Raw genomic sequence first — 26454 nt, 5'->3', positions numbered from 1 at the left:
AATACAAATACAGACTGAAAACAAGCCAATCATTTACCAAAAAAAGAAATCCCCACTCCAAAAATCATAAACTAACAAAAGAACAAAGAAGCAGGGAAATAAATAGCTCACTAGTACAAGTAAGACCAGTCCCACACTCAGTGAGGTGCAGTGCATTTAGTGACAATACTCTCAGACAAGAGTAACACTGAGTAACATCAAAACTGGTGTTTCTCTGAATGTATTTTACTACTAAATCCATCAGGAGGCACTAAAGAGCTGAAACGCAATAGCGGCAGGTCCAGAGAGCGGTGGCCGTCTTTGGAAATCCTCATAGATGGAGGTGGTGGGGGGAATATGGATGGGTTTGCACCACCGCTGCCATCATTTCCTGTGTTATTGTTGTCCTCATTATTGGCAGCGGTTTCCACAACACTGCTAGCGCTCGATTTCTGGCAGCGAGGAAGGAACGAGCCTCTATAATATCGATGATGCAGAAGAAATGCCACCAACAGCAACAGCACAATGAGCAACACAAGCAGGCTGACGATGGCGTAAACGCCCCTGAGGATTGTGGGAGATGATTTCCAACTACAGTCTAGAAAGTGAAAAAAAAAAAATGAAGTTAGAAAAGGTAATGGCAGAATTGTCATTGAATGTCTGAAATCTCCCACTAAACCTGTCAATATAAACTTTTGAACGTAAATTTCTTACCAGGTTCAGTAGACGCCACACAAATGCTGGCTCCGGTCTCATGAAGAGCCTCACGGTAACCATGTGTACAGTGACATGAGTACGATCCAAACTGATTCACACACTCAGCGTGAGCGTCACACACCACCATTTGCGTCTCACACTCATTGATGTCTGTTCAAACAAACACACAAATGGCCTGTTCAGAAATAATTCAGATAAACACTTTTTTGGTAAGATCATTTGTCCATCTTTTGACCATATGGAAAAAAAAGAGTCCATTTATAGTAAGTGCAAATTGAGACAGAGTGCCACGCGTCATAATCTGAAGGCCACGCCCACCGGGGGAAAAAAGAACCAACGATCTCCATTGACTTTGTATTGCGGGAAGCTGCCTCCTTGTCATTTCTGACTTATAACAAAAATCAAACAATGTCTAAAAGCTGCTATGTGGCAAGGTATACAGTAAACAAGCTAAAAAACACAATTACATTTTATTCAGCTGTCGGCCTAAAAAAAACGAGTGTTTAAGAACACAAAAGTAGAGCGCAATGTGTCTCATTACTCTGAGAACTACGCCCGCTGGAGGGAAATTTAACGGCGACAGTAAACATTCATTATTTAACCATGTCAAAGGATTATTTCACCACCCTGAAAGGAGGAGATATATTGAGAAACTAAATATTATTGGTCCATGTCAGTGCACCCTTTCCCTACCTTCCTTTTGTTGGAGAAATGATCCAACTGAATGGCCCAATGAGAAATACCCTGACATCCACAACTTTGTGTCCTTAAACTCTTGTTTTTTGGGTCAACATCTTATAAAAATGTAGTTGTGTTTTTTAGCTTGTTTGCTGTAAACCTTGTCTCACAGCAGCTTTTAGACATTGTTCTGTTTTTTGTTATGAGTCAGAAATGACAAGGAGTCTGCTTCCCGCAATACAAAGTCAATGGAGAGTGTTGGACTGTCCCCCCCCCCCCCCCCTTGGTGTGGGTGTGGCCTAAATGCACTCTGTCTCTACAGCCCGCCTTGTTGGCAGAGGCTATTTACACTAACTCCGCCCACCAACGCCTGATTGGGCTAGTCAACACTACTAAAATGTTTGTCAAACAACAGCTCCAGTTTTTGACATGATCGACTGGGTTCAAATGGGGTTTTTCTCTAGTTACAAATCTCATATGACATCGGAAAGCCATTTAATTTGTAATTAAAATGAAGGAAATAATCAAAAAGTTGAAAAAGTATTGGCTAGGGTAGGTGTAGGAAAGGCTTATATTGTCCTAATAAGGTGGCATCCATTTAATAATTTGAATTAAAATTATAACTTACACAATACATTATTATTGCATACTATTTTATAATGTACTATAATACTGAGATGCAGATAATTGCTGCTATTTGGAATTAGTTAAATAGCAGAAAATCCTGCTATTTTAACAGTGTAAACAGAATCTATAGCTATTTGCACTTAGTGTGAATAACATATTGCTAAAAATCCTGCTATTTGCACAGTGTAAATAGCATCTAATTGCTTATTGCACTTACTGAAAATAGCCTATCGCCATTTACACTTAGTGCACATAGCCACTGCCTATGGAAAAATGAAATCATAAAAAAAAAAATACATTTTTCTGTCACAAATGTAGCAATTTTTCACTATATTATTTATACTACAAAATAAAAAAGTTGATTATACAATATTGTAGTAAATTGTAATATGACACTTGACATCGCCCACTAGAGGGAAGAGCCCTGTGAAAGTATTTAAAGTACCAAGTAGAAGGTTAATACAAGAAAAACTGATCAAATTAAAATGTCTGGTTCATATTTAAAAAAAATGTAAATGTATTAATATTAACATCAATAGAATAATTCAGCGCTGATATAATATAAACAATTTTGTCTTCAATATATAAATGCATACATTTCCATTTCCGATTTCAAAAGTTTTCACAGGAATTTTGTGTGAGATGTCAAATTTAGGATGATTACTAAGATATGTAATAGGGAAAAATCGCCATTAAAAAAAGCACCAAGTATCCCATTAGTAGGAATGTTGACAGTTAAGAATCAATTTATTTAACTAATTTAATAAAAAAAAGCCCCCCTCCCAAAAAGTCATATCACAAATATGACATTTAGATTAATGAAAAAAAAAAAAAATCTCCAGTCTAAAGTAGTGGTTGATTTCAGTTTTTGTAGTTCTAGATCAAATCAAATCAATACGCAAATTAAAAGGCAACCATAATATATGCTGTAAAGGACAGAGTTTAAGAAACCGGTGGGAGCCAGTTGCATAAACATAGCCATTAAGTACTAAAACAACAAACTATATAGACATTAGGGCTGTGCAATTAGTCGAAATTCGGTTTCGCTTCAAACGATCATGAAAATGATGTAATCGAGATGAAACTATTATTGTGCCCCACTCCGCCCCCTTACCAGTGGTGCGCATTTGCTCCTCTAATTTCACATGAAAATCAGCAAAATCATGTAACTTTTTTTTATAAAATGGGACGTGCTTGATTTATTAATGTTTCTGTGATGTTGTGTTTTTAAAAGAGCGTAAGAAAACTTGCACTGTTCTGTGTATGCGCTCAGAGACGGAGCATAACACGGACATGTAAAGTTATATTTTAGCTCAAGGTGCGTGCCTAAACGGTCAAATACACACAAAAATACTTCAAAATGAGGCGCTTGGTGATTATTCATGAAAACCCTTGTCAGTTATGTCTTAAATGATCATAAACAGTTAAGAATGAAAATACGTGTGTAGCAGTATATTGAATCCGTGTGGCACTTAAAGCAACAAATAATATTCCTTCTGCCATCTCTGTGCTTAATATTAATAAAACGTCAAAATACAAAGAGAAAAAAAAATGACTCACTGCTCTTGAATGAAGGACTTTTGTAGTTTTAGTAAGAAACAAAGCAAGTTTAACTATTACAGTGAAGTTTTATTTTACATTCAAATAATTACATTAAATTTCTGTAGTATTGTTAGACTACTTTAGAGTTGCATAAAAGTATTAAGTATTTTTATTTTTTTTTACTCTTTTTTTCTGCTGTATTGCTATCTTTAAATTAATCACTAATATAAAGTTTTGGAGCCAGTCATAATCGTGTTAAATAATCGTGATTACAATATTGACCAAAATAATCGTGATTATGATTTTTGCCAAATCGAGCAGCCCTAATAGACATTCAATTGAAAAATGACTAAAACGTCAAAAAAAAAAAAAAAAAGGATTTTTTTTAAAAATAAAAACTACAATATAAAAAAAATTAAAGAAGATTAAAACATTAAAGATTATGTAAACAGTTTATGCAGCTGGCCATGGGTTGACCTTTGGTTAAACTCTATACCTCAGTATACACAGCAATAATCCTGCAAAGAGCAGCGTGTGTGTGTGTAAGAGACAGAGAAAGAGATATGCTATTGGCTAGCATTAGGTAAGAGTAAGGTTTCTGTGAATACAGAATCACCTGAAAGACCACAGAACAAATCAATGCACGTGTGGTGTGAAAGCACCTTCAGTGGAGACAGACGCAATGACTCTCTGAGTTGCGGTGGTTTGGGATTTGATGCTTCTACCCTTCAACCCCTGCAGACTGGCCTGAAGATCCCTGTGTGTCTGCAACCCTACAACCGTCTTCTCAAACTGCAGCCACACGATGAACAAAACACTAGAACTCAATCTGGAAACACAATGGCCAACAGTGTCAGCAGATTAGTTCAAGAATACAATTAATATGCTTTAGGACTGATTAATTAACTTTATGCTTACTTTTTCATTCTTTTGAAGTCCAGGCTCTTTGGAGTGAGATGTCCAAATGATTCTCGTATCTGTAAACCAATATTGAGCACGTCAGTTGCTCGACAGCAATATATTGAATATCTATAAAGAGAATCATAATGCTGAGCCTCACCATGGTCTCTAGAGAAGATCGTAGGGAAAAGGATTCTTCATGATCTTCAGGCTCCAGTCTGACTTCAACACTCACCTCGAACAAGAGCTCTGATTGGACATCATCAGAATGTCAGTATAGATTTATATCGTAACCTAAAACTACTTTTGTAAAAATAAAATGTATTTGGTAGCCGAATAGTTGTTAAAGGGGACATCAGATGCCCATTTTCCACAAGTTGGTATGTTTCTTTATGGTCTTCATGAAATGTCTACAACAAGCTTTGGTTAAAATTCCTCAATGGTTGTGTAAAACGACACCCTTTTTATCTTGTCAAAAACAGCTCTGTTCACAGCGACCCATTTTTGTGCATGTCTCTTTAAATGTTAATGAGCTTTGCTCACTCCTCCCCTCTCTTTTGTCTTTGTGTATTCGTTGGTGTTACCATAAAAAAAAAAACACTCTTATGTTCACTTTTACATCAAACTACAAAACATCTGCATTGCTTTTGAGACGTTGTCGCTACAGCTGCTCAAAGCGCGGAGAAAATACGGGACAGTCCGTCATTGGTCGTGGACGGGGCTTGAGCAATATGACATGATACTGCTCAGAAAATCAAAACGGCTTTATAATTGAGACCGTTTAGTTTTTTGGGGGACTAAAAAAAAAAAAAAAAAAAAAAATTAATTTTGCATCCAATGTCCCCTTTAAACTATTTGAAAGCACTTCTCACCCCCAGGTAAATGCATGTCCTGGGTGGCATTTTGTAAGGTTTGCTGGTGAGTTTTCCCTGTAGAATGAATGTAGAAGGTTAATGCAAGAAAAACTTTGATAAACGTAAAATGTCTGGTTTACATTTAAAATAAACTAATACATAAAACTAAAATATTATTATTAGTAGTAGTAGTAGTAGTAGTAGTAACATCAATAAAATAATTCAACGATTAATCGCTTCCAAAGTTTTTGTTGACATAAATATACATGGTACACGCATATTATGTATATATAAATACACACATATATTTTACATATATTAATTCACATGCATATTTATATTCATATAATTTATATAAATATATTTAATATATAAACTTTTTTTAAAATATATATACACATGCATGTGTGTATTTATGCACACATAAATATACGTAAATACACACATTATGTAAACATGTATTTTATATGTAATTAATAGTTTGACAGCACTAAAATTATTAAGCGTTAATAAAATAATTATAAAATAAATAAAATAATGAATTAATTATTATACCCATTGCATAATAATAATATAATAATGTATAATAATAATAATTTAGGGCCACTTTAGGATCCTGCAAAGGATTCAAGCAAAACCATAATGAAACTAATGTACTGAAATGGTATAAAACGGAGAAATTAAAAAGTACATACATTTACTATCAAGTAAATTGTAATTGCAACAATTGTATGTCATGCCATTATGTTTAACAGAATTGAATGTATGCTTATTTTAATCAAAATGAATTAAAAAACATTTACAATATAGTAATAAAGTTACGATTACTTCTTGCATCATCAAAACAATAACATTATTAATAAGTTATCATTGTTAACATTACCCCTTGCATACTACTACTACTAATAATAATAATCTTTTTGAACCGTATATCAATATTGTTAATATTATCCCATGAAAATAATCATAATAACAGGAACAATAAAAAAATCATTAAGCTAATATTTTAGATACTCTTTCAAGTAATTAGAAAATTATAAGTGGTAAAGTGTGTTCTATTTTCATAAAAATGTTACAATGCCAAAAAAAAAAATAATAATAATAATAATAAATAAAAAGTAAGCCTATGGGTGAGACTTCTGGTTCATTAGTCGCTATAAAGAAATAACGAGAAGAATAACAAAGTGAAAAAAATGGTAAAACTGTTTTCACTACAAACCAGTGTGTTCATAATTAAGATAAAAAACTGCAAAAAAATGTTTCTTACTTAGATTTTTGTCTTGTTTCCAGCCAAAAGATCTAAAAATTGTCTTGTTCTCGGAAAAAACTACTCAAAATTAAGTGCGTTTTTGCTTGAAACAAGCAAAATAATCTGCCAATGGGGTAAGAAAAATAATCTTGTTTTCTTACCCTATTGCAGATTATTTAGCTTGTTTTAAGCAAAAACTCACTTAATTTGGACTTGTTTTTTTCTGAAAATAATTTTTACTTGTCTAGAAAATTTTTAGATATTTTGGCTGGAAACAAGTCAAAAAATGTAAGTAAGAAAAGCATTATTTGCAGTGTACATTGAAATAATACAGTGAGACACACCAATTTGCAAGCAGCAAATGAACTTTTTCGGAAGAGACGAAACGACCCATAAAATGTACAAATGGCCACACCCACTTTTATGAGAAGAAATAGGTGGATAAAGGGCTCTTTATGCAAAATGTAATCTTTGCACCTTTTGATTTGCGGAGTAATTTAGGTTGCATTACAGGTACTGCATCACCGCCCACGATCGCTGTCATCTCCATGGAAATGCCTTCCTCATCGTCCCAGTGTCCCACTTTCTCCCCCCTCACTCCTCCAGCACCAGGCGCCATTTTGGCTCTGACCACCTCAGATTGACCAGAAGAGTGTGCTTGTGCGTCCACATTCCTGCGCATGGCATACGGAGAGCGAGCAGCAGCTTTGGCGTGTGGCATGCGCGTGTGTGCGCTGAGGGCCATGTCTGAGACTTGTCCGTAAGCCGCTTGGTATCTGGGGCGTATTTGAGCTGGTCCACTTTTGGGTTTGTTTTTCTGGGTCTCAGCGGCCCACTGACCGGCTTTTTCTTGCGGCGCTGCAAAGAAATCATCATCATCGTAGTATGCATCATCATCGATGGCATCATTACCGTGGTAACCAGACGCTAGAGCGTGAGGAGATGAATTTGTCGTTGGATTCTTTTTCCAGGATTCCCTCTTCCCTACAGGAAATTCATTGGTCAGGGAGGATCCCAACTTCACAGAGCTGGTCAGACCAGCAGGTGTTTGTCTGTTGAGTCCTGATTCCTGAGTATCTGCTGTGATGTCTCTCACACCTGCTGGAGAATCTGTAACTGCATCTCCATCACCATCTAATGCTGCTATCACGTCTACAGGAATGTCTGTTAAGATAAATACAGAGTCATGAGACAACATGATAATTTTCTAATGATATTAATTATAAATATGAATATTAATTCTTCATTAATTATTTTTTCCTAAAATATTAGCATTTAATATAAAAATAATAATATACTTTTAATAATAAAAGATTGAGCATGCACACGCGCGCACGCGCGCACACACACACACACACACACACACACACACACACACACGTTGTTTGTCAACGATGACGAAATCATTTAGTTGACGCCACTTTTTTTCATGACGATAACGAGATAAAAATGGCTCGTTGATGACTAAAACATGACGAGACGTGTGTGAGTTTTCGTTGACGAGACGAGAATAGACGAAAATGTTAGTGGGTGGTCCGTCAGACGTTTAAAATGCATGACATTTCCGCTTATTGTGCATGCCAATTAAAACTTAAAAAGTATCTGACGCTATGGCAAGCCGTTTTAGCATTAAATACTCTTTGCTATACTAGTATGGCAAGCCGTTTTAGCATTCCATCCTTGTTTGTCTTTTATGTTCTAAAACATTCCTTCATTATTGTAATTATTGGTGAAAATAAACGATCCGGAAGCTCACATTGTGTTGAACTATAGATCTGCTATTTTCAGAACTTATAAGTGACACTACCCAACAGCAAAATACTTACTGACCTACATTAATTTGTTAAAAGACTACTTTTTTTCCCTTTTTTTGACTAAAACCTATTTGACTTATCGTCGACTAAAATTGGACTAAAACTATCACATATAGAAGTGACTAAAATTTGACTAAAACTAAGAAGCATTTTAGTCCAAAAGACTAAGACTAAATCTAAGATGGTTGTCAAAAACACTGATACACACAAGTTATTAAATTAATTACAAAATACAATAATACTATATTTTTAATATTAAAAAACTGACCACTTCAGAATAGTATTTTTTTATTTCCCAAAATATCTACACTTTTCAGAGGACACACAATTTACAAGTATATTATTATATTAATAATAATTAATAAAGTTAATTAGTATTTAATCATATTAATGATAAATTATGACTATTAAGTATATTATATTATTTATTACTTCTAAATATGAATTCATTTTTAATTATATATTTTTTCCTAAAACATTTAAATTTAATAAAATATAATAATGATAATATACTTTAATAATAAAAGAGTGAGCATTTCAGCATTTTATAAAAAAAAAAAAATATATATATATATATATATATATATACACACACACACACACACACACACACACACACACACAGTTGCAATCAAAATTATTCAACCCCCTTGACCTGCAAGACATTTTGCTGCAGAGAACATTTTGTGAAAACAATTCAACAAAGGCATGAGTAAACTATTAAAGAAAGTTTATTAATACACATTTGAGTAATTCTGAGAACGTAGGTTGATGAATAATGAAAGAAATCGAATTGGCTCTAAACATTCATGTTCAAAATTATTCAACCCCTGAAAGTAAATTTGGTGTAGAATCTTTTATTCTTTAAAACCACCAATAAACACTGCCTGGAAGTGCTTAGATGCTTCTGTCACCTTTCTGCTGCAATCTTGGGCCATTCCTCCCCTGAAAAAGCTTTCAGATCACTGATAATCTTTGGTTTTTACTTTGCCACTGCTTGCTTCAAATTCAACCATGTATTTTCAATGAGAATTAAATCTGGAAACTGAACAGGCCACTTAAAAACATTCTATGACAGATTCCTAAACCAAGCGTAAGTAGATTTAACGTATACTTTGGGATGATTGTCCTGCAGGAAAGTCCATTGATTATTAGCTTCAGACTTTGCACAAAAGGCATCACAATGTTTGCCAAAATGGTCTGATACTTTAATAAATCAATGATATCCTTTGCATGGTCATGTTTTCCACTTCCTGCTACAGTAAAACAACCCCATAACAGGACTGGCCCACCTCCATGTTTGATGATGGAGATGGTGTTCTTCTGCGTATAAGCTTTGTCATTTTTGCACCAGACATACCTCTGATCCATACGCCCAAAAAGTTCCAGTTTGGACACATCACTCCATAAAACATTCTTCCAGAACTCCACAGGTCTATCCAAATGAATTTTGGCATGTTCAAGGCAGCCTTTTTGTTCTTCTTGGTCAAGAGTGGTATTCAGCAAGATTCCTCAACATGAAGACTACACTTGTCTAGTGTTCCTCTTGTACACAGGATTGAAATATTTTTCCTTCTATTGTCTGGTCGTCTCGCAAGTCTTTAGCTGTACATTGCAAGTTTTTCTCAGTTGATCTGATCAAACATTATATGATATTGTGCTTTTTTGTTCAACACCCTCAAAGGTTTTCTGGTTCAACACACTTTAATCTAAGGAATACGGCTGCCAGCTGTGTCTCTAGGGACTTGTAATGTCTTAGAAATCTTCACATAGTTTTAAGATAACAAACTATTTCTTCTCTATTGATTTTGTGTGAGCTCTCTGTTGACTTTACCATATTTACCATCATATGTTCCTGACCATAAAAATAACTGTCTTAAACAGCAATGTTGAATAGGGGTTGAATAATTCTGACATAGCTGTGTTATTAAAAAATCCTATAACTCAAAAACATTACATTATATATTGACATTATCACTTTTAATATCCCAGAAAACTGTTGTAGATGCAATTTAGTCCTAGATCTTCAGAAAGAGCAAAAATAATTTGTTAAATACTGCAGTCTCTGGGGGGGTTGAATGAATGAATGAATATATATATATATATATATATATATATATATATATATATACACATATACACACACACATACACACACATACTCACACAAATTATTAACTAATTAATTAATTATTATTACAAAATATAATAATAATAATAATAATAATAATAATAATAATAATATCATTTTAATATTAAAAGAGTGAGCACTTCAGAACTTTTTTTCCCCCCAAAATATCTAAATTCTTTAGAGGACACAAGTATATTATTATATTAATAATAGTTACTAATAAGTTAATTAGTATTACTTCATATTAAACAAATTATGAATTAATGATAAATAATGAATTGATAATAAATACATTTTATTAATTATACATTTTATTAATTCATTATTATTGATTTTTTTTGTCAGAACATTTATTGCTCAAAATATCTAAATATTTTAGATGATACACTAATAACAAATGCAAAATAAAATAAATTATTAATATAAAATAGTATTATTTATTAATTACAAATAGTAATATTATTAATCATATTAAAAAGATTTAAATAAAATATATACACAGTAAAATTAAATAATAGCAATAATCACTTACAGTGTTATTGTTATTTGTTTGTGTTTTGTATCCGGGATGTTAGGGGGATTGGGGGTGAGACAAAAAGCAGAACTGTGGATTACTAACTTTTGCATACATAAGATGTTGTATCTGCACAAAATGTTAATAAAAATATTTTGAAAAAAAAAAAATAATAGCAATAATAAATCGTTTTAGGGCCATTTTAAAATTCTGCTAATGTTTAAGCAAAACCATCATGAAACTAAAACTGAAATGGTATAAAACAGAAATTAAAAAGCACATACTTTAATATTAAGTAAACTGTGTGTGTGTGTGTGTGTGTGTGTGTGTGTGTGTGTGTGTGTGTGTGTGTGTGTGTGTGTGTGTGTGTGTGTGTGTGTATGTATGTATGTATGTATGTATATATATATATATATATACACACACACACCCAATTATATCAAACTCACTGACCTTCATAGATGGGATCAGGAGAATCCGGGGATCCGAAAGCTTTATAGTGTCCATAGAAGCCCCTGTAAGGGTTGGGCCGGTTCCCATCGATGAGCAGCACCACCTGAACCGTATTGGACACAGAGGTGTATCGGGCCTTTCTCCAGCACCTTTCCAGGATCCTCTGTCCTCCCGCAGCTGTTGGATACTCATCCAGATGGATCTGATCGCTCTTCTGCTGACAGGCGTCTGAGGGAGTCAAGTCCTCCAGGTAGAGCTCCAGACGCTTGCCAGGACGCACCTGGATGGTCCAGTTGCACCACACGGGGGGGTTCGAGCACAGGAAGTCAGGGGAGAAGATCTCACCGCTGTCATCATGGAGGACTTGATGGCAGCTCCGCAAAGCAAAGAACGCGTATCGCTCACGGCCTCCACCTGATGAGACAGACACAACATATTAGCACACGTATATTTTTAGTGAAGAGGAAAAGTTAAAGCATTAAAATTACCAAAAATAAATTAGATTAAAATGATATATAACAACATATGTTGGTCATAGTATATAATAATAAATCACTTATTCCCTAAAAATATCTAAATATTTTAATTGAAGGAAAATGAAGAGGAATTTAATTATTCAAAAAAAAAAAAAAATTATTTTATATATATATATATATATATATATATACACACACACATATACAATAATAAATATATTATTAAATATAATGTTAATAATAATAAAAATATAATAAGATGACATATAATAGCCAGCATGTCAGTAAATTTATCTCCACAAATATCTAAATAATTACAGGGGATTTAAATGAATACAAATAATAATAATAATAATAATAATAATAATAATAATAATAAGACAGCAAGCATTTAAGGAAATTCATCCTCCAAACTATCTAAATATTAAAAGCTACAGGGCATTTAAATGACCAAAAATAAGAGTATATAAATTATATATAGTAATATACTTTGCTAATAAAAAATAAAATAAAATGAAATAAAATACCATTTATTTTCTAAAATATCTAAACATTTATTGGAGTAAAATTACAGGATTTAAATGATAAAAAAACATAATAAAAAGAATAAATAAAAATAAAAAAAATAGATCACTTACTCCCTAAAACATCTAAATATTTTAATTGGAGTAAAAATGACAGAATTTAAATGATAAAAATAATAAAAAATAAATAATAATAGACTACTTATTCCAGGATTACTTATGCCAGGATTTAAATGATAAAATAATAAAAGATTAAATAAATAAATAATAATAATAGAATAATAGTATATTTTGTATAAAATTTCAAAAAAAAAAAAAAAAAAATAGTATTCTGAAATAAATTCTTACAAAATACAATATACATAAGAAGAAATAAGATGGCAAACATTTTAGAAAATGTATCCTTCAAAATATCTAAATAAAATAATCTTCAACACAAATAAATAAATAAAAAAGTTTGTTGCAAAACAACATATAAATGTGCTGTTTTATATCAAAACAAAATACAAGTATAATTTTGTACACAATTATATATATGTTGTATCTTTTCAATTAGTTTTTTTTTTCTCTGTACTGCAAAGCTGCTGATATTTATTGTGAAAGTGTTATACATTAGGCTGTTAATTATATATGTTTCTCTTATTTGGTTATAAACAAACTATACACTTAGAGAGATACTTAAAAAGTAAATATTTTATTTACATTTCACTATAACGACAAATTTAGCATTTAATTTCCTTAATAATACCTCACAATCTTTCTTAGGCATTATTATGTGTCTTCACACGTAAAAAAACATACTGACGTCTTTACGTTTTAGGAAATTTTGCTTCAAAACGTTTGAAACCCCCCTGAGGACAGAAAATAAATAAACATTCACATGATTTTACATTCACATTAGGCTAAATGTGACTGACAGCTGTGTACCTGCGGATGCTTGGCCACCATATCTGTTGATCTGCCAAAAAACAGATAATATAAATGAAACGTGCAGCGATTAGACCGCCATCAGATGACCATCGATGAGTTACTCACCTCAAAGCTGCTTTGCAAACCTGACAAATAGATTAATATCAGAAGACTGTATCTACTCAAGAAATGCCTTCGTGGCATTTTAGATTTATGCTCGTGAACTTTCTACGTTGTTGTCAGATGCTTGTTTTAAAGTACTAAACGGAAGAGGCCACCAGCATCACCTGTATTATATCTGTAGTTAATGAGGTAAGTTTACCTGTGGCGCATGACTCAATGAACGAGGCTTATATTGTATGAGGTGCGGCGCGCTCTTGATCCGACAGAGGGCGCCTCTCGAACGCATAAATATTAAAGTTGGCCAGACGAAATGGAATACTAGCGTTCTATGTACTACGTATACAGAATTAAACACATGCACAGAGCGTTCTTTACAACTTCCTCATAATGATAAGCTAGCTCGTAAATTTCCGCTGAAGCTCATTTTATATGTGCCATAAATAGGTGGACACTCTTGTATGGCAAGCCGTTTTAGCCATAAATATACTAAGCGTTACTCGTCGTAATTGCATTTTTACTAGTAACAGTATAATTAGAGAGCTCTATAATTCAATTCCTACTAGTAACAATACCAATTAGAGAGCTCTCAAAAATCTATTTTTACTAGTTGCAATTACAATTAGAGAGCTCTCTAATTCAATTCTTACTAGTAACAATTCTCTAATTCCAATTAGAGAGCTCTACAAATAAATTTTTAATAGTCGTATGTCTCCATTGACTTCCATTCATTTTGAATTACAAAGCTCTACAACAAAATTTTTACTAGTAACAATTCCAATTAGAGAGCTCTCTAAATCAATTTTTACTAGTAATAATTGCAATTAAAGAGCTCTCTAATTTAGCTTTTACTAGTAACAATTCCGATTAGAGAGTTCTCTAATTTAATTATTTATAGTAAAAATGCAATTACAGAGCTCTACAATTAAATTTTTACTAGTAAAAAAACACATTAAAGATATGTTTAAATGCAGAGCTCTCTAATTCAGTTCCTGCTAGTAACAATGGAATTCGAGAGCTCTGTAATTGGAATAATTACTAGTAAACAAAATTGGTTTAGAGAGCTTTCTAATTGTAATTGTTACTAGTAAGAATTTAATTGTAGAGCTCTCTAACTGTAATTCTTACTAGTAAAAATTCTGCTGTAGAGCTAATTTAAAAAGAATGGAAGTCAATGGAGACATGACTAGCAAAAAATTATTTGTAGAGCTCTCTAATTGAAATTGTTACTAGTAAGAACTGAATTAGAGAGCTCTGTAATTGCTCTCTTCCAATTAGAGAGCTCTCTAATTTAATTATTACTTGTAAAAATGCAATTACAGAGCTCTACAATTCAACACATTAAAGATATGTTTAAGTGCAGAGCTCTGTAATTGCATTTTTACAAGTAATAATTAAATTAGAGAGCTTACTAAATGGAATTATTACTAGTAAAAACTGAATCAGAGAGCTGTCTAATTGGAATTATTACTAGTAAAAATTTAATTAGACAGCTCTCTAATTGGCATTGTTACTAGTAAAAATTGAATTATAGAGCTCTCTAATTGAATTGTTACTAGTAAAAATGCAATTACGAGGAATAATGCTTAGTATATTTTAAGCTACAATGGCTTGCCATACTCTTGAGACTCCTCTACTGCCTTGTTCTTATCAGAAACTGAGAAAAATAATAATTGCAATATTATAAATAATGATAGTGGCATGAACATTGAGTTTCATATTATTTAACAACATATAATTTAAATGCTGAGCCTGGTAATCCCAGGAGAGTACCTGCATAGTCGTACATTTAAATGCTGACGGCTAAACACTATCTTAATCGTATTCTTGATACTCAGTAACTTGCCTTCATAGTCATGAACACATCTTGTAATATTTTAAAGCCTTCATTATTTTTAAACTCTACAGCTGTGCAATAAAATTCACTTCAAAGATTCACTTTTCATTCATAAAGACATGAAAAAAATGTCAGGAAAAACAAAGTCTTTTTAAGATGAAAATTACATGAAATTACCCATATAACCAGAAGATGGCAGCAGAGGATCAATCATTGGCCGCAGCTGCCATTTTAACTCCCTAGTTTTTTCAAGGCTTTTTGATTTATTATAAAATTACTAGTATAATAAATTGTAGTACTTTTACCGCACTAAAATATATAGTATAGTAAGTGCAGAAAATCATTAAAATAAATAAATGAATAAATAAGCTCAGACACACATAGCCTATAAGGGTGAATTATTTAAATACTTATAGTTTACTACAAATTAAATAAGTTAAATATTAATGTTATAAGAATTAAATAATGCACTCAATATGAATCGATATGAATTTGAAATATTTTTTAATTTGATTTATAATTTGATTTAATTTAATTTGATTTTATAATATCTATAATTTGAAATAGCATATTTTATAGCGTACTCACTGCCACTTCATTTTGCATCTAAATTTAAGTTTTTCTTTTTAAATCCCAATTAAAATATAAAATAAATTACTTTTTTTAATGAAGCGTGAGGACTAGGATTATGTGATCATAAACTTTCCAACACAGACACAACTTTATTTTTGTTGACCGTACTGTACAACAATGGTGCAAACAATGGTGCAAAGGTCACCGCTCACTTGCACAAACAGTATACAAATTAAGTAATAAAACAGCTATTATTATCCTTTTGGTGATAGCGTAGTTGGAGAACACTCTGAGGAAGCAGCTTTCTGAGGACACAGAAGTTTAATGCGATAAGTCAAACAGCTCAACACACAAATGCAGGCATAAATTAAAACAACATAAAAATACACAAAATAAACACACCAGTCTCACTCTTTCTTGTTATGAAAATACACCCTGATTTCTTTATGTCAATATGCATCAGAGTGCATCATATTTTACTCATTTTGAGTAAACAAAGGCATAAACGGTGAGGCTGAGAGGTTTAACTCTGTCCCTGCCAGTGTTTTTGAAAAAAGTGGCCAGCCACCGCCAACACTTTTTATCAAAAATAAATTTAATGGCCCTCAGAATATTGTGTTGTATGAATATCTAAACATGCAATACATCAAAATAAAAAACAGAGCCTCTACTTTTAGAGGCTTTCAGGAAATGCATAATAGCGCTACCTAGTGTATAACTGTGATCAGTCAACACTATCTCACGACCAATTCATATATCTCCGGTATATTATGAGGTGACTAATTCTTACAAATTTGTAAGACCTCACTCATACAATTTTGTGCATTTTCTGGTTTAGAGGTGGAGTTAAGGGTGGTCATTTGTACGAATTTCTATTAATTTGCCATCTCGTAAAAAGGGGGACAATTTAGGGGTGGCCAATTTTTTATGAGGTGGCTAATTTGAACAACCTCAGTGGTTTGATTTTGTAAGTTTTTTGTCAGATTTAGGGTCAGGGTTAAAGGTGGCCATTCGAACAAATTTCTACAAATAAGCCACTTTGTAAAATATGTATGAATTGCCATGAGATCGGGTTGATTTGACAGGGAAGGAGTTAATTCACCTCTATTTCAAGTTCATACAAAGTAAAGAACATGAAGAGAAAACTTTCTTAACGCACATTCCTACACTGTAAAAAGTTTTTACCAGTTTCAACTTAAAAACGTAAGTTTAGCAGCTGCCTTAAGATTTTAAGTTAAATCAACTTAAGTCATTTAAACTTACAAGTTAAATCAACTCATTTTTATTGTAATAAGTTAAAATGACTTGTAGTTTTAAGCTGATTTAACTTAAAAACTTTAGGCAGCTGCTGAACTTAGGTTTTTAAGTTGAATCTGGTGCAAACTTTTTACAGTGTAGTCTCTTTGCAAATTGTGATTCATTGCTTCAAAGTAAAAAAAAGTTGATGCAAATATGTGGACCCAACTAACAGAGGACATTCTCAGAATGTTCTAGCAAGGTTCTCTCAACGTTCTTCCCATTCCATTAATAGAACATTTGTTAAAAGTTCTGGCAACTTTTTTCTGAATTGTTTTAGTTGGGCATCCATCTAATGTTTTTTAAATGTTACAACTTGTTTTAGAATGTTCAGAGAACATTCAAAAGTAACGTTCCCGTTATATAATGGAATCTTCCTCTAATGTTCATGTTACAACTTGTTACACCTTGTATTAGAATGTTCAGAAAACATTCAAAGGTAACATTCCCATGATGCAAAGGAATGTTCCCTTAATGTTCAGAAAGTGAAGAATGTGAAGTGAAAACTCTTAACGCACTTTCCTGGTCTCATTGTGAATTGTGGTTCATTGCGTAAACGTAGTGCAAGAAGTGGACCCAGCTAACAGAGAACGTTCTCAGAATGTTCTAGAAAGGTTCTCTCAAACGTTCCTCCCATAACATTGATAGAACATTTGTTTAAAGTTCTTGAAACTTTATCCTTGTTTTTGAATGTTCAGAGAACATTCAAAAGCAACGTTCCCATCATATTAGGCAATGTTCCCTTAACGTTCACAAAGTGAAGAATGTGAAATGAAAACTTTCTTAATGCACGTATTTTACAATGAGACCAGGAAAGTGCATTAAGAAAGTTTTCATTTCACATTCTTCACTTGGTGAACGTTAAGGGATCATTGCGTCAACCTGGTGCAAGAAGTGGACCCAGCTAACAGAGAACGTTCTCGGAATGTTCTAGCAAAGTTCTCTCAAACGATCCTCCTGTAACATTAATAGAACATTTGTTCTAGAACCTTTTTCCTGAAATGTTTTAGTTGGACATCCATCTAATGTTTTTTAAATGTTCCCATGATATAAGGCAATGTTCCCTTAGATGAACATTCAAAAGTAACATTCCCATGATGTTCCCATGATATAAGGCAATGTTCCCTTAGATGAACATTCAAAAGTAACATTCCCATGATGTATAATGGAATGTTCCTTTAAAGGGGTCATCCGGTGCCACATGCACTTTTACAAGCTGTTTGAACTGAAATGTGTGTTAGGAGTGTGTGCTCACAGCCACCCTAGAATGACAAAGATCCACCCAGTAGTTTTCTTTTAATTTAGTAAAATAATTTGCCCCTTCTCATATCGAGCCGTTTTCAGATGCCTGTCGTTGTGCCGTCACACCGACAGAGGCCGCTCCCACGACAGATGATAGACAGTGTTTTAGCCTAGACCCGCCTCGAGTGAGAAGTAAACTGTCAGCCATTGTTTCGACGCTGGAGCAGAATGTTGCCTAAGCGAGTGTGGAGTACAGTTGATGGGTGTAACAGCAAACACAGCAGTCATTTACTACCGACATCTGAGCCACTGAGGACACAGTGGCTGAATTTGATTTTTGAAGGGAATGTGCCGCCGATCTACCTAAATAGGTTTATGTTTACCTGAATCATTTCTCACCAGTATATGAGAAGCTGCTGCTGAAAAATGGATCTGTATCAACTATTAAAGGTAAAATGAGTGTTTTTTTTACACTACCATTGAAAATTTTTAATCAAAGTATATTACAAACTTTTCATTAGGACCCTAAAGCATCATATTAACTTGTGGAAAATGGGCATCGAATGACCCCTATGATGTTCATGTTACAACTTATTACAGCTTGTTTTAGAATGTTAAGAGAACATTCAAAAGTAACATTCCCACAAAGTTCTCTATGATATTGTGGAATGTTCCTTCAATGTTCTTGTTATAATTTGTTTTAGAATGTTCAGAGAACATTCAAAAGTAACGTTCCCATGATATAATGGAATGATCCCTTAACGTTCCATAACCAAGAAATAACATGTATAAAACTTGATTGTTTTGAATGTTCCGAACAACATTCAGCAATAACGTTTCTATAACTTAACGGGAATGTTAGCAAAATATTACTGTCATTGCGTTCTATTTGTTTTTTCTGCGTCGCTTCGCGCCCTTCGTGTCCTGTGTAGGTGCGATGTAACATTTCGCTTTAGGGTCATTAATCCAAGACCAGATCTTTATCATGTCCTGTGGACTCCTGGGATGAACCAGAATCAGAGTTTTGTAAGCACAAGGATTCTCTCTGTGCTTCTCCTCAATGTCAAAGGTCTTAAAGCCCATGTGTTTCTCTGGCACTAGTCCCAGTCTCTTCAGACACATCCCCGTGTACACGTCGTCAATCGGGTACAACGTAACCATATGGGAGATCGTTCTCAACCGCAGCCCCAGATTACCTGAATACAGGTAGCCTCCCCCACCCGCGTAAGGAGGGTAAGCTCCACGAAACACGCTCTCAGGTATGTAATATTTGAGGTTCCTGGTTCGGTGCGGCCCGGCATTGCTGATCACATCGCCAATGAAAAGGTCTTTTGTCTTGGGCACCGAAAAGTTCCCAAGGTAAGCCAGAAGTTGCCGCGTATTGACGAAAACGTCGTCGTCGCCTTTGAACACATACTTTGCAGAAGCGCAATGGGTTCCAAACCATTCCAGAAAGAGAACTTCCTTCAAGGTGAGATTGAAAAACGAGTCTCTATAATCCCACTGGAGGATGTCGCCGTACAGCGCCGCTTCGTGCTTGACCATTTCAGACAAGTCCGGGAAGTGGTCTGTCGCATCCGCTTTGCCAAGTAGGAATACCGTGGCAATGCGCCGGCCGTCGAGGATCCCAGTGCGACCCCATGATTCCCGGATGGCCTGCCGTCTGTCAAAATGTGGCGCGATGGACTTCACTGCAAGCAAGAGGTACGGTGGTTCAGAACACACGTTGGGTGCGTCCGTTATCAAAGGGTATGATCTACATCCCATGTACAACAAGAAGTCCTGGAATCGCTGCGGTAGGGATTTAAAGTCTTCGATCTCTGTCGTCACCCTGACGTCCAGCTTGCAAGGGCTTGTGCCATTCAACCAACTTGTGATTCCCTGAAGGCGGTTTGGGGCCTTGCTGCCATTCGCAAGAGTTAGGTAGTAGATGTCATCGAGACGGTCCTGCTCGCGATTCCAGAACGCCGGACTGACCTCCTGCTTCTTCCAGAAAGTTTTGGGCGTCAGTTTCCGTCGACTGTAGATGTCTCGGCCCTGCCCGTAGCTTCGGGACACTTCCACCACGATGTAGATGAGAAAGTTGGCCAATATCATCAGTCCCAGCACCTTGGTGGTCTTCCAGTTGCTGTTCATCTTGAAGATACCCTCGCCACCTAAAGACACAGAAGGAGATTTGTTAGCTGTTGGGTTCTGGAAACAGAGGTGTGGAGAACATGGTGGAGAAAGTGCAATGGGCAAACCACATTGACCTGGAGAGTGGAGGAACATGCTTGTTACATTAGTCAAAGCCAGTTAGTACGGACTTAAGCTGTGAGTGTTAAATGTGTTAAAGCCTCAGCCAAAATAAATGCGCCAAACAATGAAATAAAGGTAGCATAAAGAACTTTTAAAATCCATTGAACTTTTCCATTGCACAAAATGTTCTTTATAGTTGAAAATGTTCTTTAGATAATTAAAATGTTCCTCACACTAAGGAAATAATGGTTCTTTTAGAAACTGTTCACAGAATTGGTTTTTGGTAACCAAAAATAAATGGTTCTTCTATGGAATCACTGCAAAAACACCCTTTTGGAACCTTGGCATCTATGACTGAAAAACTTTTAACTTTCTATTCCACTAAAAGTTTTTTTTCCAGTGGAAAATGGTTTCTTAGATTTTTCTTTACAATAAGAAAAGGTGAAAGGTTCTTTGGGGAATGAAAAATGTTTTTTGAAAATGTACTTCACATCTAATACACATCTGTTAATTGAATGAACATCAGTATTCTGATCTAGGGTGCTTTCATATTTGGAACTAAAATTTTCATTTGATCACTTTCTAATAAATTATTAAATATGCACTACCAGTCAAAAGTTTTGGAACAGTAAGATTTTTATTGTTTTTTAAAAGAAGTCTCTCCTGCTCACCAAGCCTGCATTTATTTGATCCAAAGTACAGCAAAAACAGCAACATTCTGAAATATTTTTACTTTTTAAAATAACTTTTATTATTAAAATTAACATTTATTATTATCAATTTTTAAAACAGCTGATTACATTTTTTCAGGATTCCTTGATGAATAGAAAGTTCTATACTATAGATCTATACTATAAGATACTCTATACAATGTAATACTTGGAGTCAGTATATTTTTTTTTCTTTTTTTTGGGAAAAGAAATTATAGAAATTAAAACTTTTATGTAAAGATTTTTATTTTAGACAAATGCTGTTCTTTTGAACTATATATTTATCAAATAAATCTAAAAAAATTCTACTCAGCTGTTCTCAACATAATAATAATAATAATAATAATACATGTTCAGAATATTAGAATGATTTCTGAAGGATCATGTGACTGGAAAAATGATGCTAAAAATGAATGAAAACTATGTCAAACCATGTTGTGGGTCACATTTAAATAGGTTTATGTTTTACGATCTATAGGCTTGTGGTGTTTATGTAGCACATACTATACCGCAACCCAAAAAAATCAGCAGCAGGCTCATGCAAAGCCAAAAACTAAGCACAAAAGATGAATAATTCCTCAACCATTAAGTGCAATGAACATTTGCATGTTAGTTTTAGTAGACTAGTAAAAAGAGCTTAAATAGTTCATCCAAAAATGAAACTTCGGCCAGTTTCAAATGCTGCAATTGTTTCCATGCAAAAGAATATTTATTATATATATATATATATATATATATATATATATATATTTTTTTTTTTTTTACATATTAATACTTTATACTATTAATACTAGATTTACAATAAAACGCCATAAAAGCACAATTGGTGCTCTATATTGCATGTCTTTTGAAGTAAAAAAACAAATTCTACGCTTTTGTTCTACGCACAAAGCTGTCGTATGATTTCACAAAGCTCAGAAAAAACTTGTCCTAAAAAATAATTTCTGGATGAACTACTTGTTTGAGAAAGACCAAGCTAAAAACATGAACATTAATAAAACATTAAAGTAACGGCTGGTCCGTTACTCACAGCGAGGACATCTGCAGGGTAAGTCTAGGGTGAGATCCATGAGTGAATCCGGTGTGAAGCGTCCAGGCTTTCTCTTCCAGTAACTGTACCTGAACATTAAGGGATGAACCTGCTGCATATCAGCCAATGTTTCAAATATCAAACTTAAGATTTTTTTCTTTCTTAGAGGTTTTAGACTCCACACCATCCTTCGTTGAGCTTCCTTCTCTCATTCATTCATCAACATCATGTGCTCCTCATGACACCAATTACAGATGTGCAACGTCAGACTCATCCTAGTCTCGTGTAGCCAGACCTTTGACTAAACAGCTATGGTATGGTCCACGTTGCAGGAAAAGACCATCTGAAGACCATGTAAGTGAGTAATGTCAGTTTGTGTTTATTTAATGGGCAGTTCAGGCATGGGTTTATGTACCACAATAATAGACAAGCGTGAAAAAGCAATAAGCAAAAGCAAAATAACTGCAACGCAAAATAGTCAAAAAATCCACACCCCTATGGTATTAAGCGTGAATATGTCTCAAAGATCTGATGTCAACTTGTCATATTGTCCATTTAACATGCACTAAACAGTCAAAGGTGGTCTGTTGTGTGCTGTAGGAGATTAAACTCACTTTCACTTTAGGGCAACAACTTAATTTTATGACTGCACTTTAGATCTTTTCCCAACTTGACCTCACTGGCACTCCCTCAAAGAGAACTTTTCACACTATGACTAAGTGACGGCTCATTATCACAGTCCAATCCAAACCCAATCATAGTCTGTCTCTTGAGATTCAGACATCTTGTTTACATGCTTATGCCCAGCATTAAAGGTCAGGATTATTATTTTTGGGTGAACTATCCCTTTAAGAGCTTGCTTGGCAAAACGGCATCATGGTAAAGAAAACCGAAACATTGCTAAGTACATGCTAAAAAGGGAAAATGTTGTTTTCCATCAGATATATTTAAACTGTGTTTTTTAGAGGTGAAACATTAGTCAGCATTTTTGCTGGCGTAGTCTAATAAACACTGTACTATAAACAGCAAATGAGGTGTGTGTGTACATTACATCTCTGAGTAGCCTGCACAATTGTTGATACTCCTATCATTACGGAGAATTTGTTAAGCTCAAGTAGCCTATTTTTGTAAGCTTTATGTGAGGAACAGACTGAAATTTAAGTAGGCTATTTACAACAAATCCTCTCAAATCAAGAACAGCACAGGATGCTTGAAATCATTAAAAATCGAACAGTTCTCAAATGTGTAATATCCAAATTTAATGATGCTAGACCTGCACCATTTATCATTTGAAAAGATTTTCAGTGATTAACTACTTGTTAATTAAATTCAGATTTTTCTCTCACATAACTATTGCATAACAGGCCTACTGTTATCTTATTTTCTGTAGACTGACATCCAGTGGTCACTGTATTTGTACGGATACCATCAGAGCTGGGAAGTAACTGATTACATGTAATCTTACATAATTACATTTTAAAATACTCGTAATCAGACTACAGTTATGGTTTGCATGATTACATAATATTTACACAACAGCAATAATTTATTCATAATTTATTGATTCTCCATAATTCCTCTCTTTTATCTATTACATTTTCCTTTGTAAAACAGCCTACATTTTATATACACTCAGAAAGTCTTTCAGTTTTGTGGACATTCACATAGTGATCAGTCATTAGTCAGGTGGCGACACAGCATTTGACCACTGATTTACAAAAATCTTTTCAGGTTTAAGATGTGTTTTAACCCTGCATTAATTTTTATTTGAATTATCACTTAGTTATTTTACCACGTATTACTTTGGTCTTTACATTTGTCTTTCAAACACATTAAAATGCACAAATTCACCAACTTTTTTGTCATCTGAACCTTGTTCGCCTAATATGTTTTTGTTTGAAGTAACCCTGAGATTTAAAAAGAAATATTTTAATAACTGAGTATCACTTTGCATTGTTCTCTGAAGTTGGTTATGGTCAGATGATTGGTAAACAAATACATTTTTTTTTACATTTTTCAGTAGGTGTTTTATTTTGGTTCACTTTAAAATGGTTTATTATTTACCATTTGTAATGATGTAATCATTTATTAGCTTTAAACTTATAAACCCAGTTTGTGAAACCTTGACCAAATGTAATGTTTAATGCACTTCATGTTGCTGATAACAACAAATGGAATATGTTGTCTTACTCTTTGTATTTTTATATCAATATGGTACAAGATTGTCCTAAATAAATGTAAAAAACTAAAGTAATCTAAAAGTAGTCTGATTATATTACCTAAAATGTCTAATGTAATGGATTGCATTACAAACTACAATTTTTGTCATGTTATTTAGAATCGGTAACAGGTTACAATTTGTGACCCTGGACTACAAAACCAATCTTAAGTCGAACAGATAGGCTATATTTGTAGCAATAGCCAAAAATATATTGCATGGGTCAAAATTATACATTTTTCTTTTATGCCAAAAATCATTAGGATATTAGGTAAAGATGATGTTCTATGAAGACATTTCGTAAATTTCCTACCGTAATATATCAAAACTTAATTTTTGATTAATATGCATTGCTAAGAACTTCATTTAGACAACTTTAAAGGCGATTTTCTCAATATTTAGATTTTTTTTGCACACTCAGATCTCAGCCAAATATTGTCCTATCCTAGCAAACCATACACCAATGGAAAGCTTATTCATGCAGCTTTTATTTTATATACATAACATACATAACATTTTGATTTTGTGGTCCAGGGTCACATCTGTAAGTAATCTACCCAGCTCTGCATATGATTCATCTAATGAGTCTTTAATTCAGACATGAGAAAATTACAAAATATATAAATATATGTATATATTTTCTTGGGTGAACTATTCCTTTAAAGATTCTATAGACAGACAGATATAGTAGATAGAGATAGACAGGCAGATAATTAGATAGATTGAAACCATAAAACTTATAAATTAGGGTGGTTAAGGTGAACAACAGACCTATCAAAATCAAAGAACAAAAAAATCAAAGACATTTATATCATGTTGTAAGCGACATTTTTTTTTTTTTTTGTTTGTTTTTTTAATTCAATCGTTTCGACACATTCCAAGTAACTCGTAACTGTAATTTAGTCTGTATTCACCTGTAGGCTACTGTCCGTCTATGTGTGCATCTGCTCTCACCTGTATAAGAGCGGTCCACAACAGTTGTTCACAGACCGAACATTTTCCTCATCTCATCTTTAGCCTTCAGTCCGCCGAACGGAACGGTGGTTGCTGTCTTTTATTTCTTTATTACACGTCTTAAGTCCCATTTAAAGTCGTTGTTCCACACGCGGTTCCGCATGTAGTCGATTCAGGTCAGAGTCTCTTCACTCGCAGACAGCGACTGAACCTCCCTCACGACGGACGGGGGCGCGCGCACATGCACGCCTATGAACTGGTTTAACTATGCGCGCCGGGGCCAATTTTGTATAATCTCCTCACAACACATAGTGAAACATGCTTGTGGGGACGTTTGAAATGCATCACATGTAGGCTACTGATATAAAACGGTTTAAGGGTGGGGTGAGAGTTGTCCTTACGCAAATATCATGACCTTCTTATAAATACCATTTTGTCTAGATGTGTATTTGAATTCTTATTAAGGATTAAAACTTGCCTTAGGGTAACAACCCCATTTACTAAGCTTTGCAAGCAAATGATGCAAAAAGCTTTATATTATATGGCACACACTTTAACTATTATGTACTTACATCAAAAAATAAGAACTTTATGTACTTAATGTGATCATATTGCATTGCAAAACACTTTTGCTTCTATTAATGGGAGGCACTGCAGGCAAAAATGTTGTTTCTTCATGCACCTGTCAAATTTGAGATTTTGGGCTTTTTGGTTTTTCATAAAGTGTTTTTTAGACTAGTGAAACGAAAACACCCAAAAGACACTGTTAATTGTTTCTTTTATAGCACTTTATCTATTTGTGTCAAAGGATTCAATTAAAATACATATTTTTAAAGGCCGTTTTCTCAAAATGAGTTTTTTCTCCTATA

General features: G+C 33.8%; 2 protein-coding genes across 2 annotated transcripts; both read right to left on the bottom strand.

Moving 5' to 3' along the window:
- Nucleotides 1–116: 116 nt before the first annotated feature.
- Nucleotides 117–13571, bottom strand: LOC141336820 (uncharacterized). The gene is made up of 9 exons (XM_073842548.1): nucleotides 13494–13571; nucleotides 13386–13416; nucleotides 11459–11872; nucleotides 7072–7710; nucleotides 4604–4692; nucleotides 4462–4520; nucleotides 4206–4372; nucleotides 694–846; nucleotides 117–577 (listed from the first exon to the last, which is right to left on the bottom strand). The coding sequence occupies exons 1-9, from the start codon at nucleotides 13569–13571 to the stop codon at nucleotides 198–200; spliced, it is 2010 nt and encodes a 669-aa protein (XP_073698649.1). The 3' UTR covers nucleotides 117–197.
- Nucleotides 13572–16023: 2452 nt separating this feature from the next.
- b3gnt2a (UDP-GlcNAc:betaGal beta-1,3-N-acetylglucosaminyltransferase 2a) lies at nucleotides 16024–25775 on the bottom strand. Its single transcript, XM_073842283.1, has 2 exons — nucleotides 25586–25775; nucleotides 16024–20591 (listed from the first exon to the last, which is right to left on the bottom strand). Exon 2 carries the CDS (start codon nucleotides 20569–20571, stop codon nucleotides 19321–19323), a length of 1251 nt encoding a protein of 416 aa, XP_073698384.1. The 5' UTR covers nucleotides 20572–20591; nucleotides 25586–25775; the 3' UTR covers nucleotides 16024–19320.
- Between the last annotated feature and the right edge of the window lie 679 nt (nucleotides 25776–26454).

Source organism: Garra rufa, chromosome 6 (genome assembly GCF_049309525.1).
Source record: "Garra rufa chromosome 6, GarRuf1.0, whole genome shotgun sequence".
Taxonomy (NCBI): domain Eukaryota; kingdom Metazoa; phylum Chordata; class Actinopteri; order Cypriniformes; family Cyprinidae; genus Garra; species Garra rufa.
The sequence above is the reverse complement of the archived record's forward strand: the minus strand, read 5'-3'. Positions and strand labels throughout refer to the sequence as shown.

Excerpts from the sequence above, each read along its gene's own strand:
- LOC141336820 (XM_073842548.1), bottom strand. The coding sequence starts at position 13,571 with ATGCCACGAAGGCATTTCTTGAGTAGATACAGTCTTCTGATATTAATC. Across the intron at positions 7,711-11,458 it reads TCCTGATCCCATCTATGAAG|ACATTCCTGTAGACGTGATA; the intron begins GTCAGTGAGTTT and ends TTATCTTAACAG. Across the intron at positions 847-4,205 it reads TGCGTCTGTCTCCACTGAAG|ACATCAATGAGTGTGAGACG; the intron begins GTGCTTTCACAC and ends TTGTTTGAACAG.
- b3gnt2a (XM_073842283.1), bottom strand. The coding sequence starts at position 20,571 with ATGAACAGCAACTGGAAGACCACCAAGGTGCTGGGACTGATGATATTG.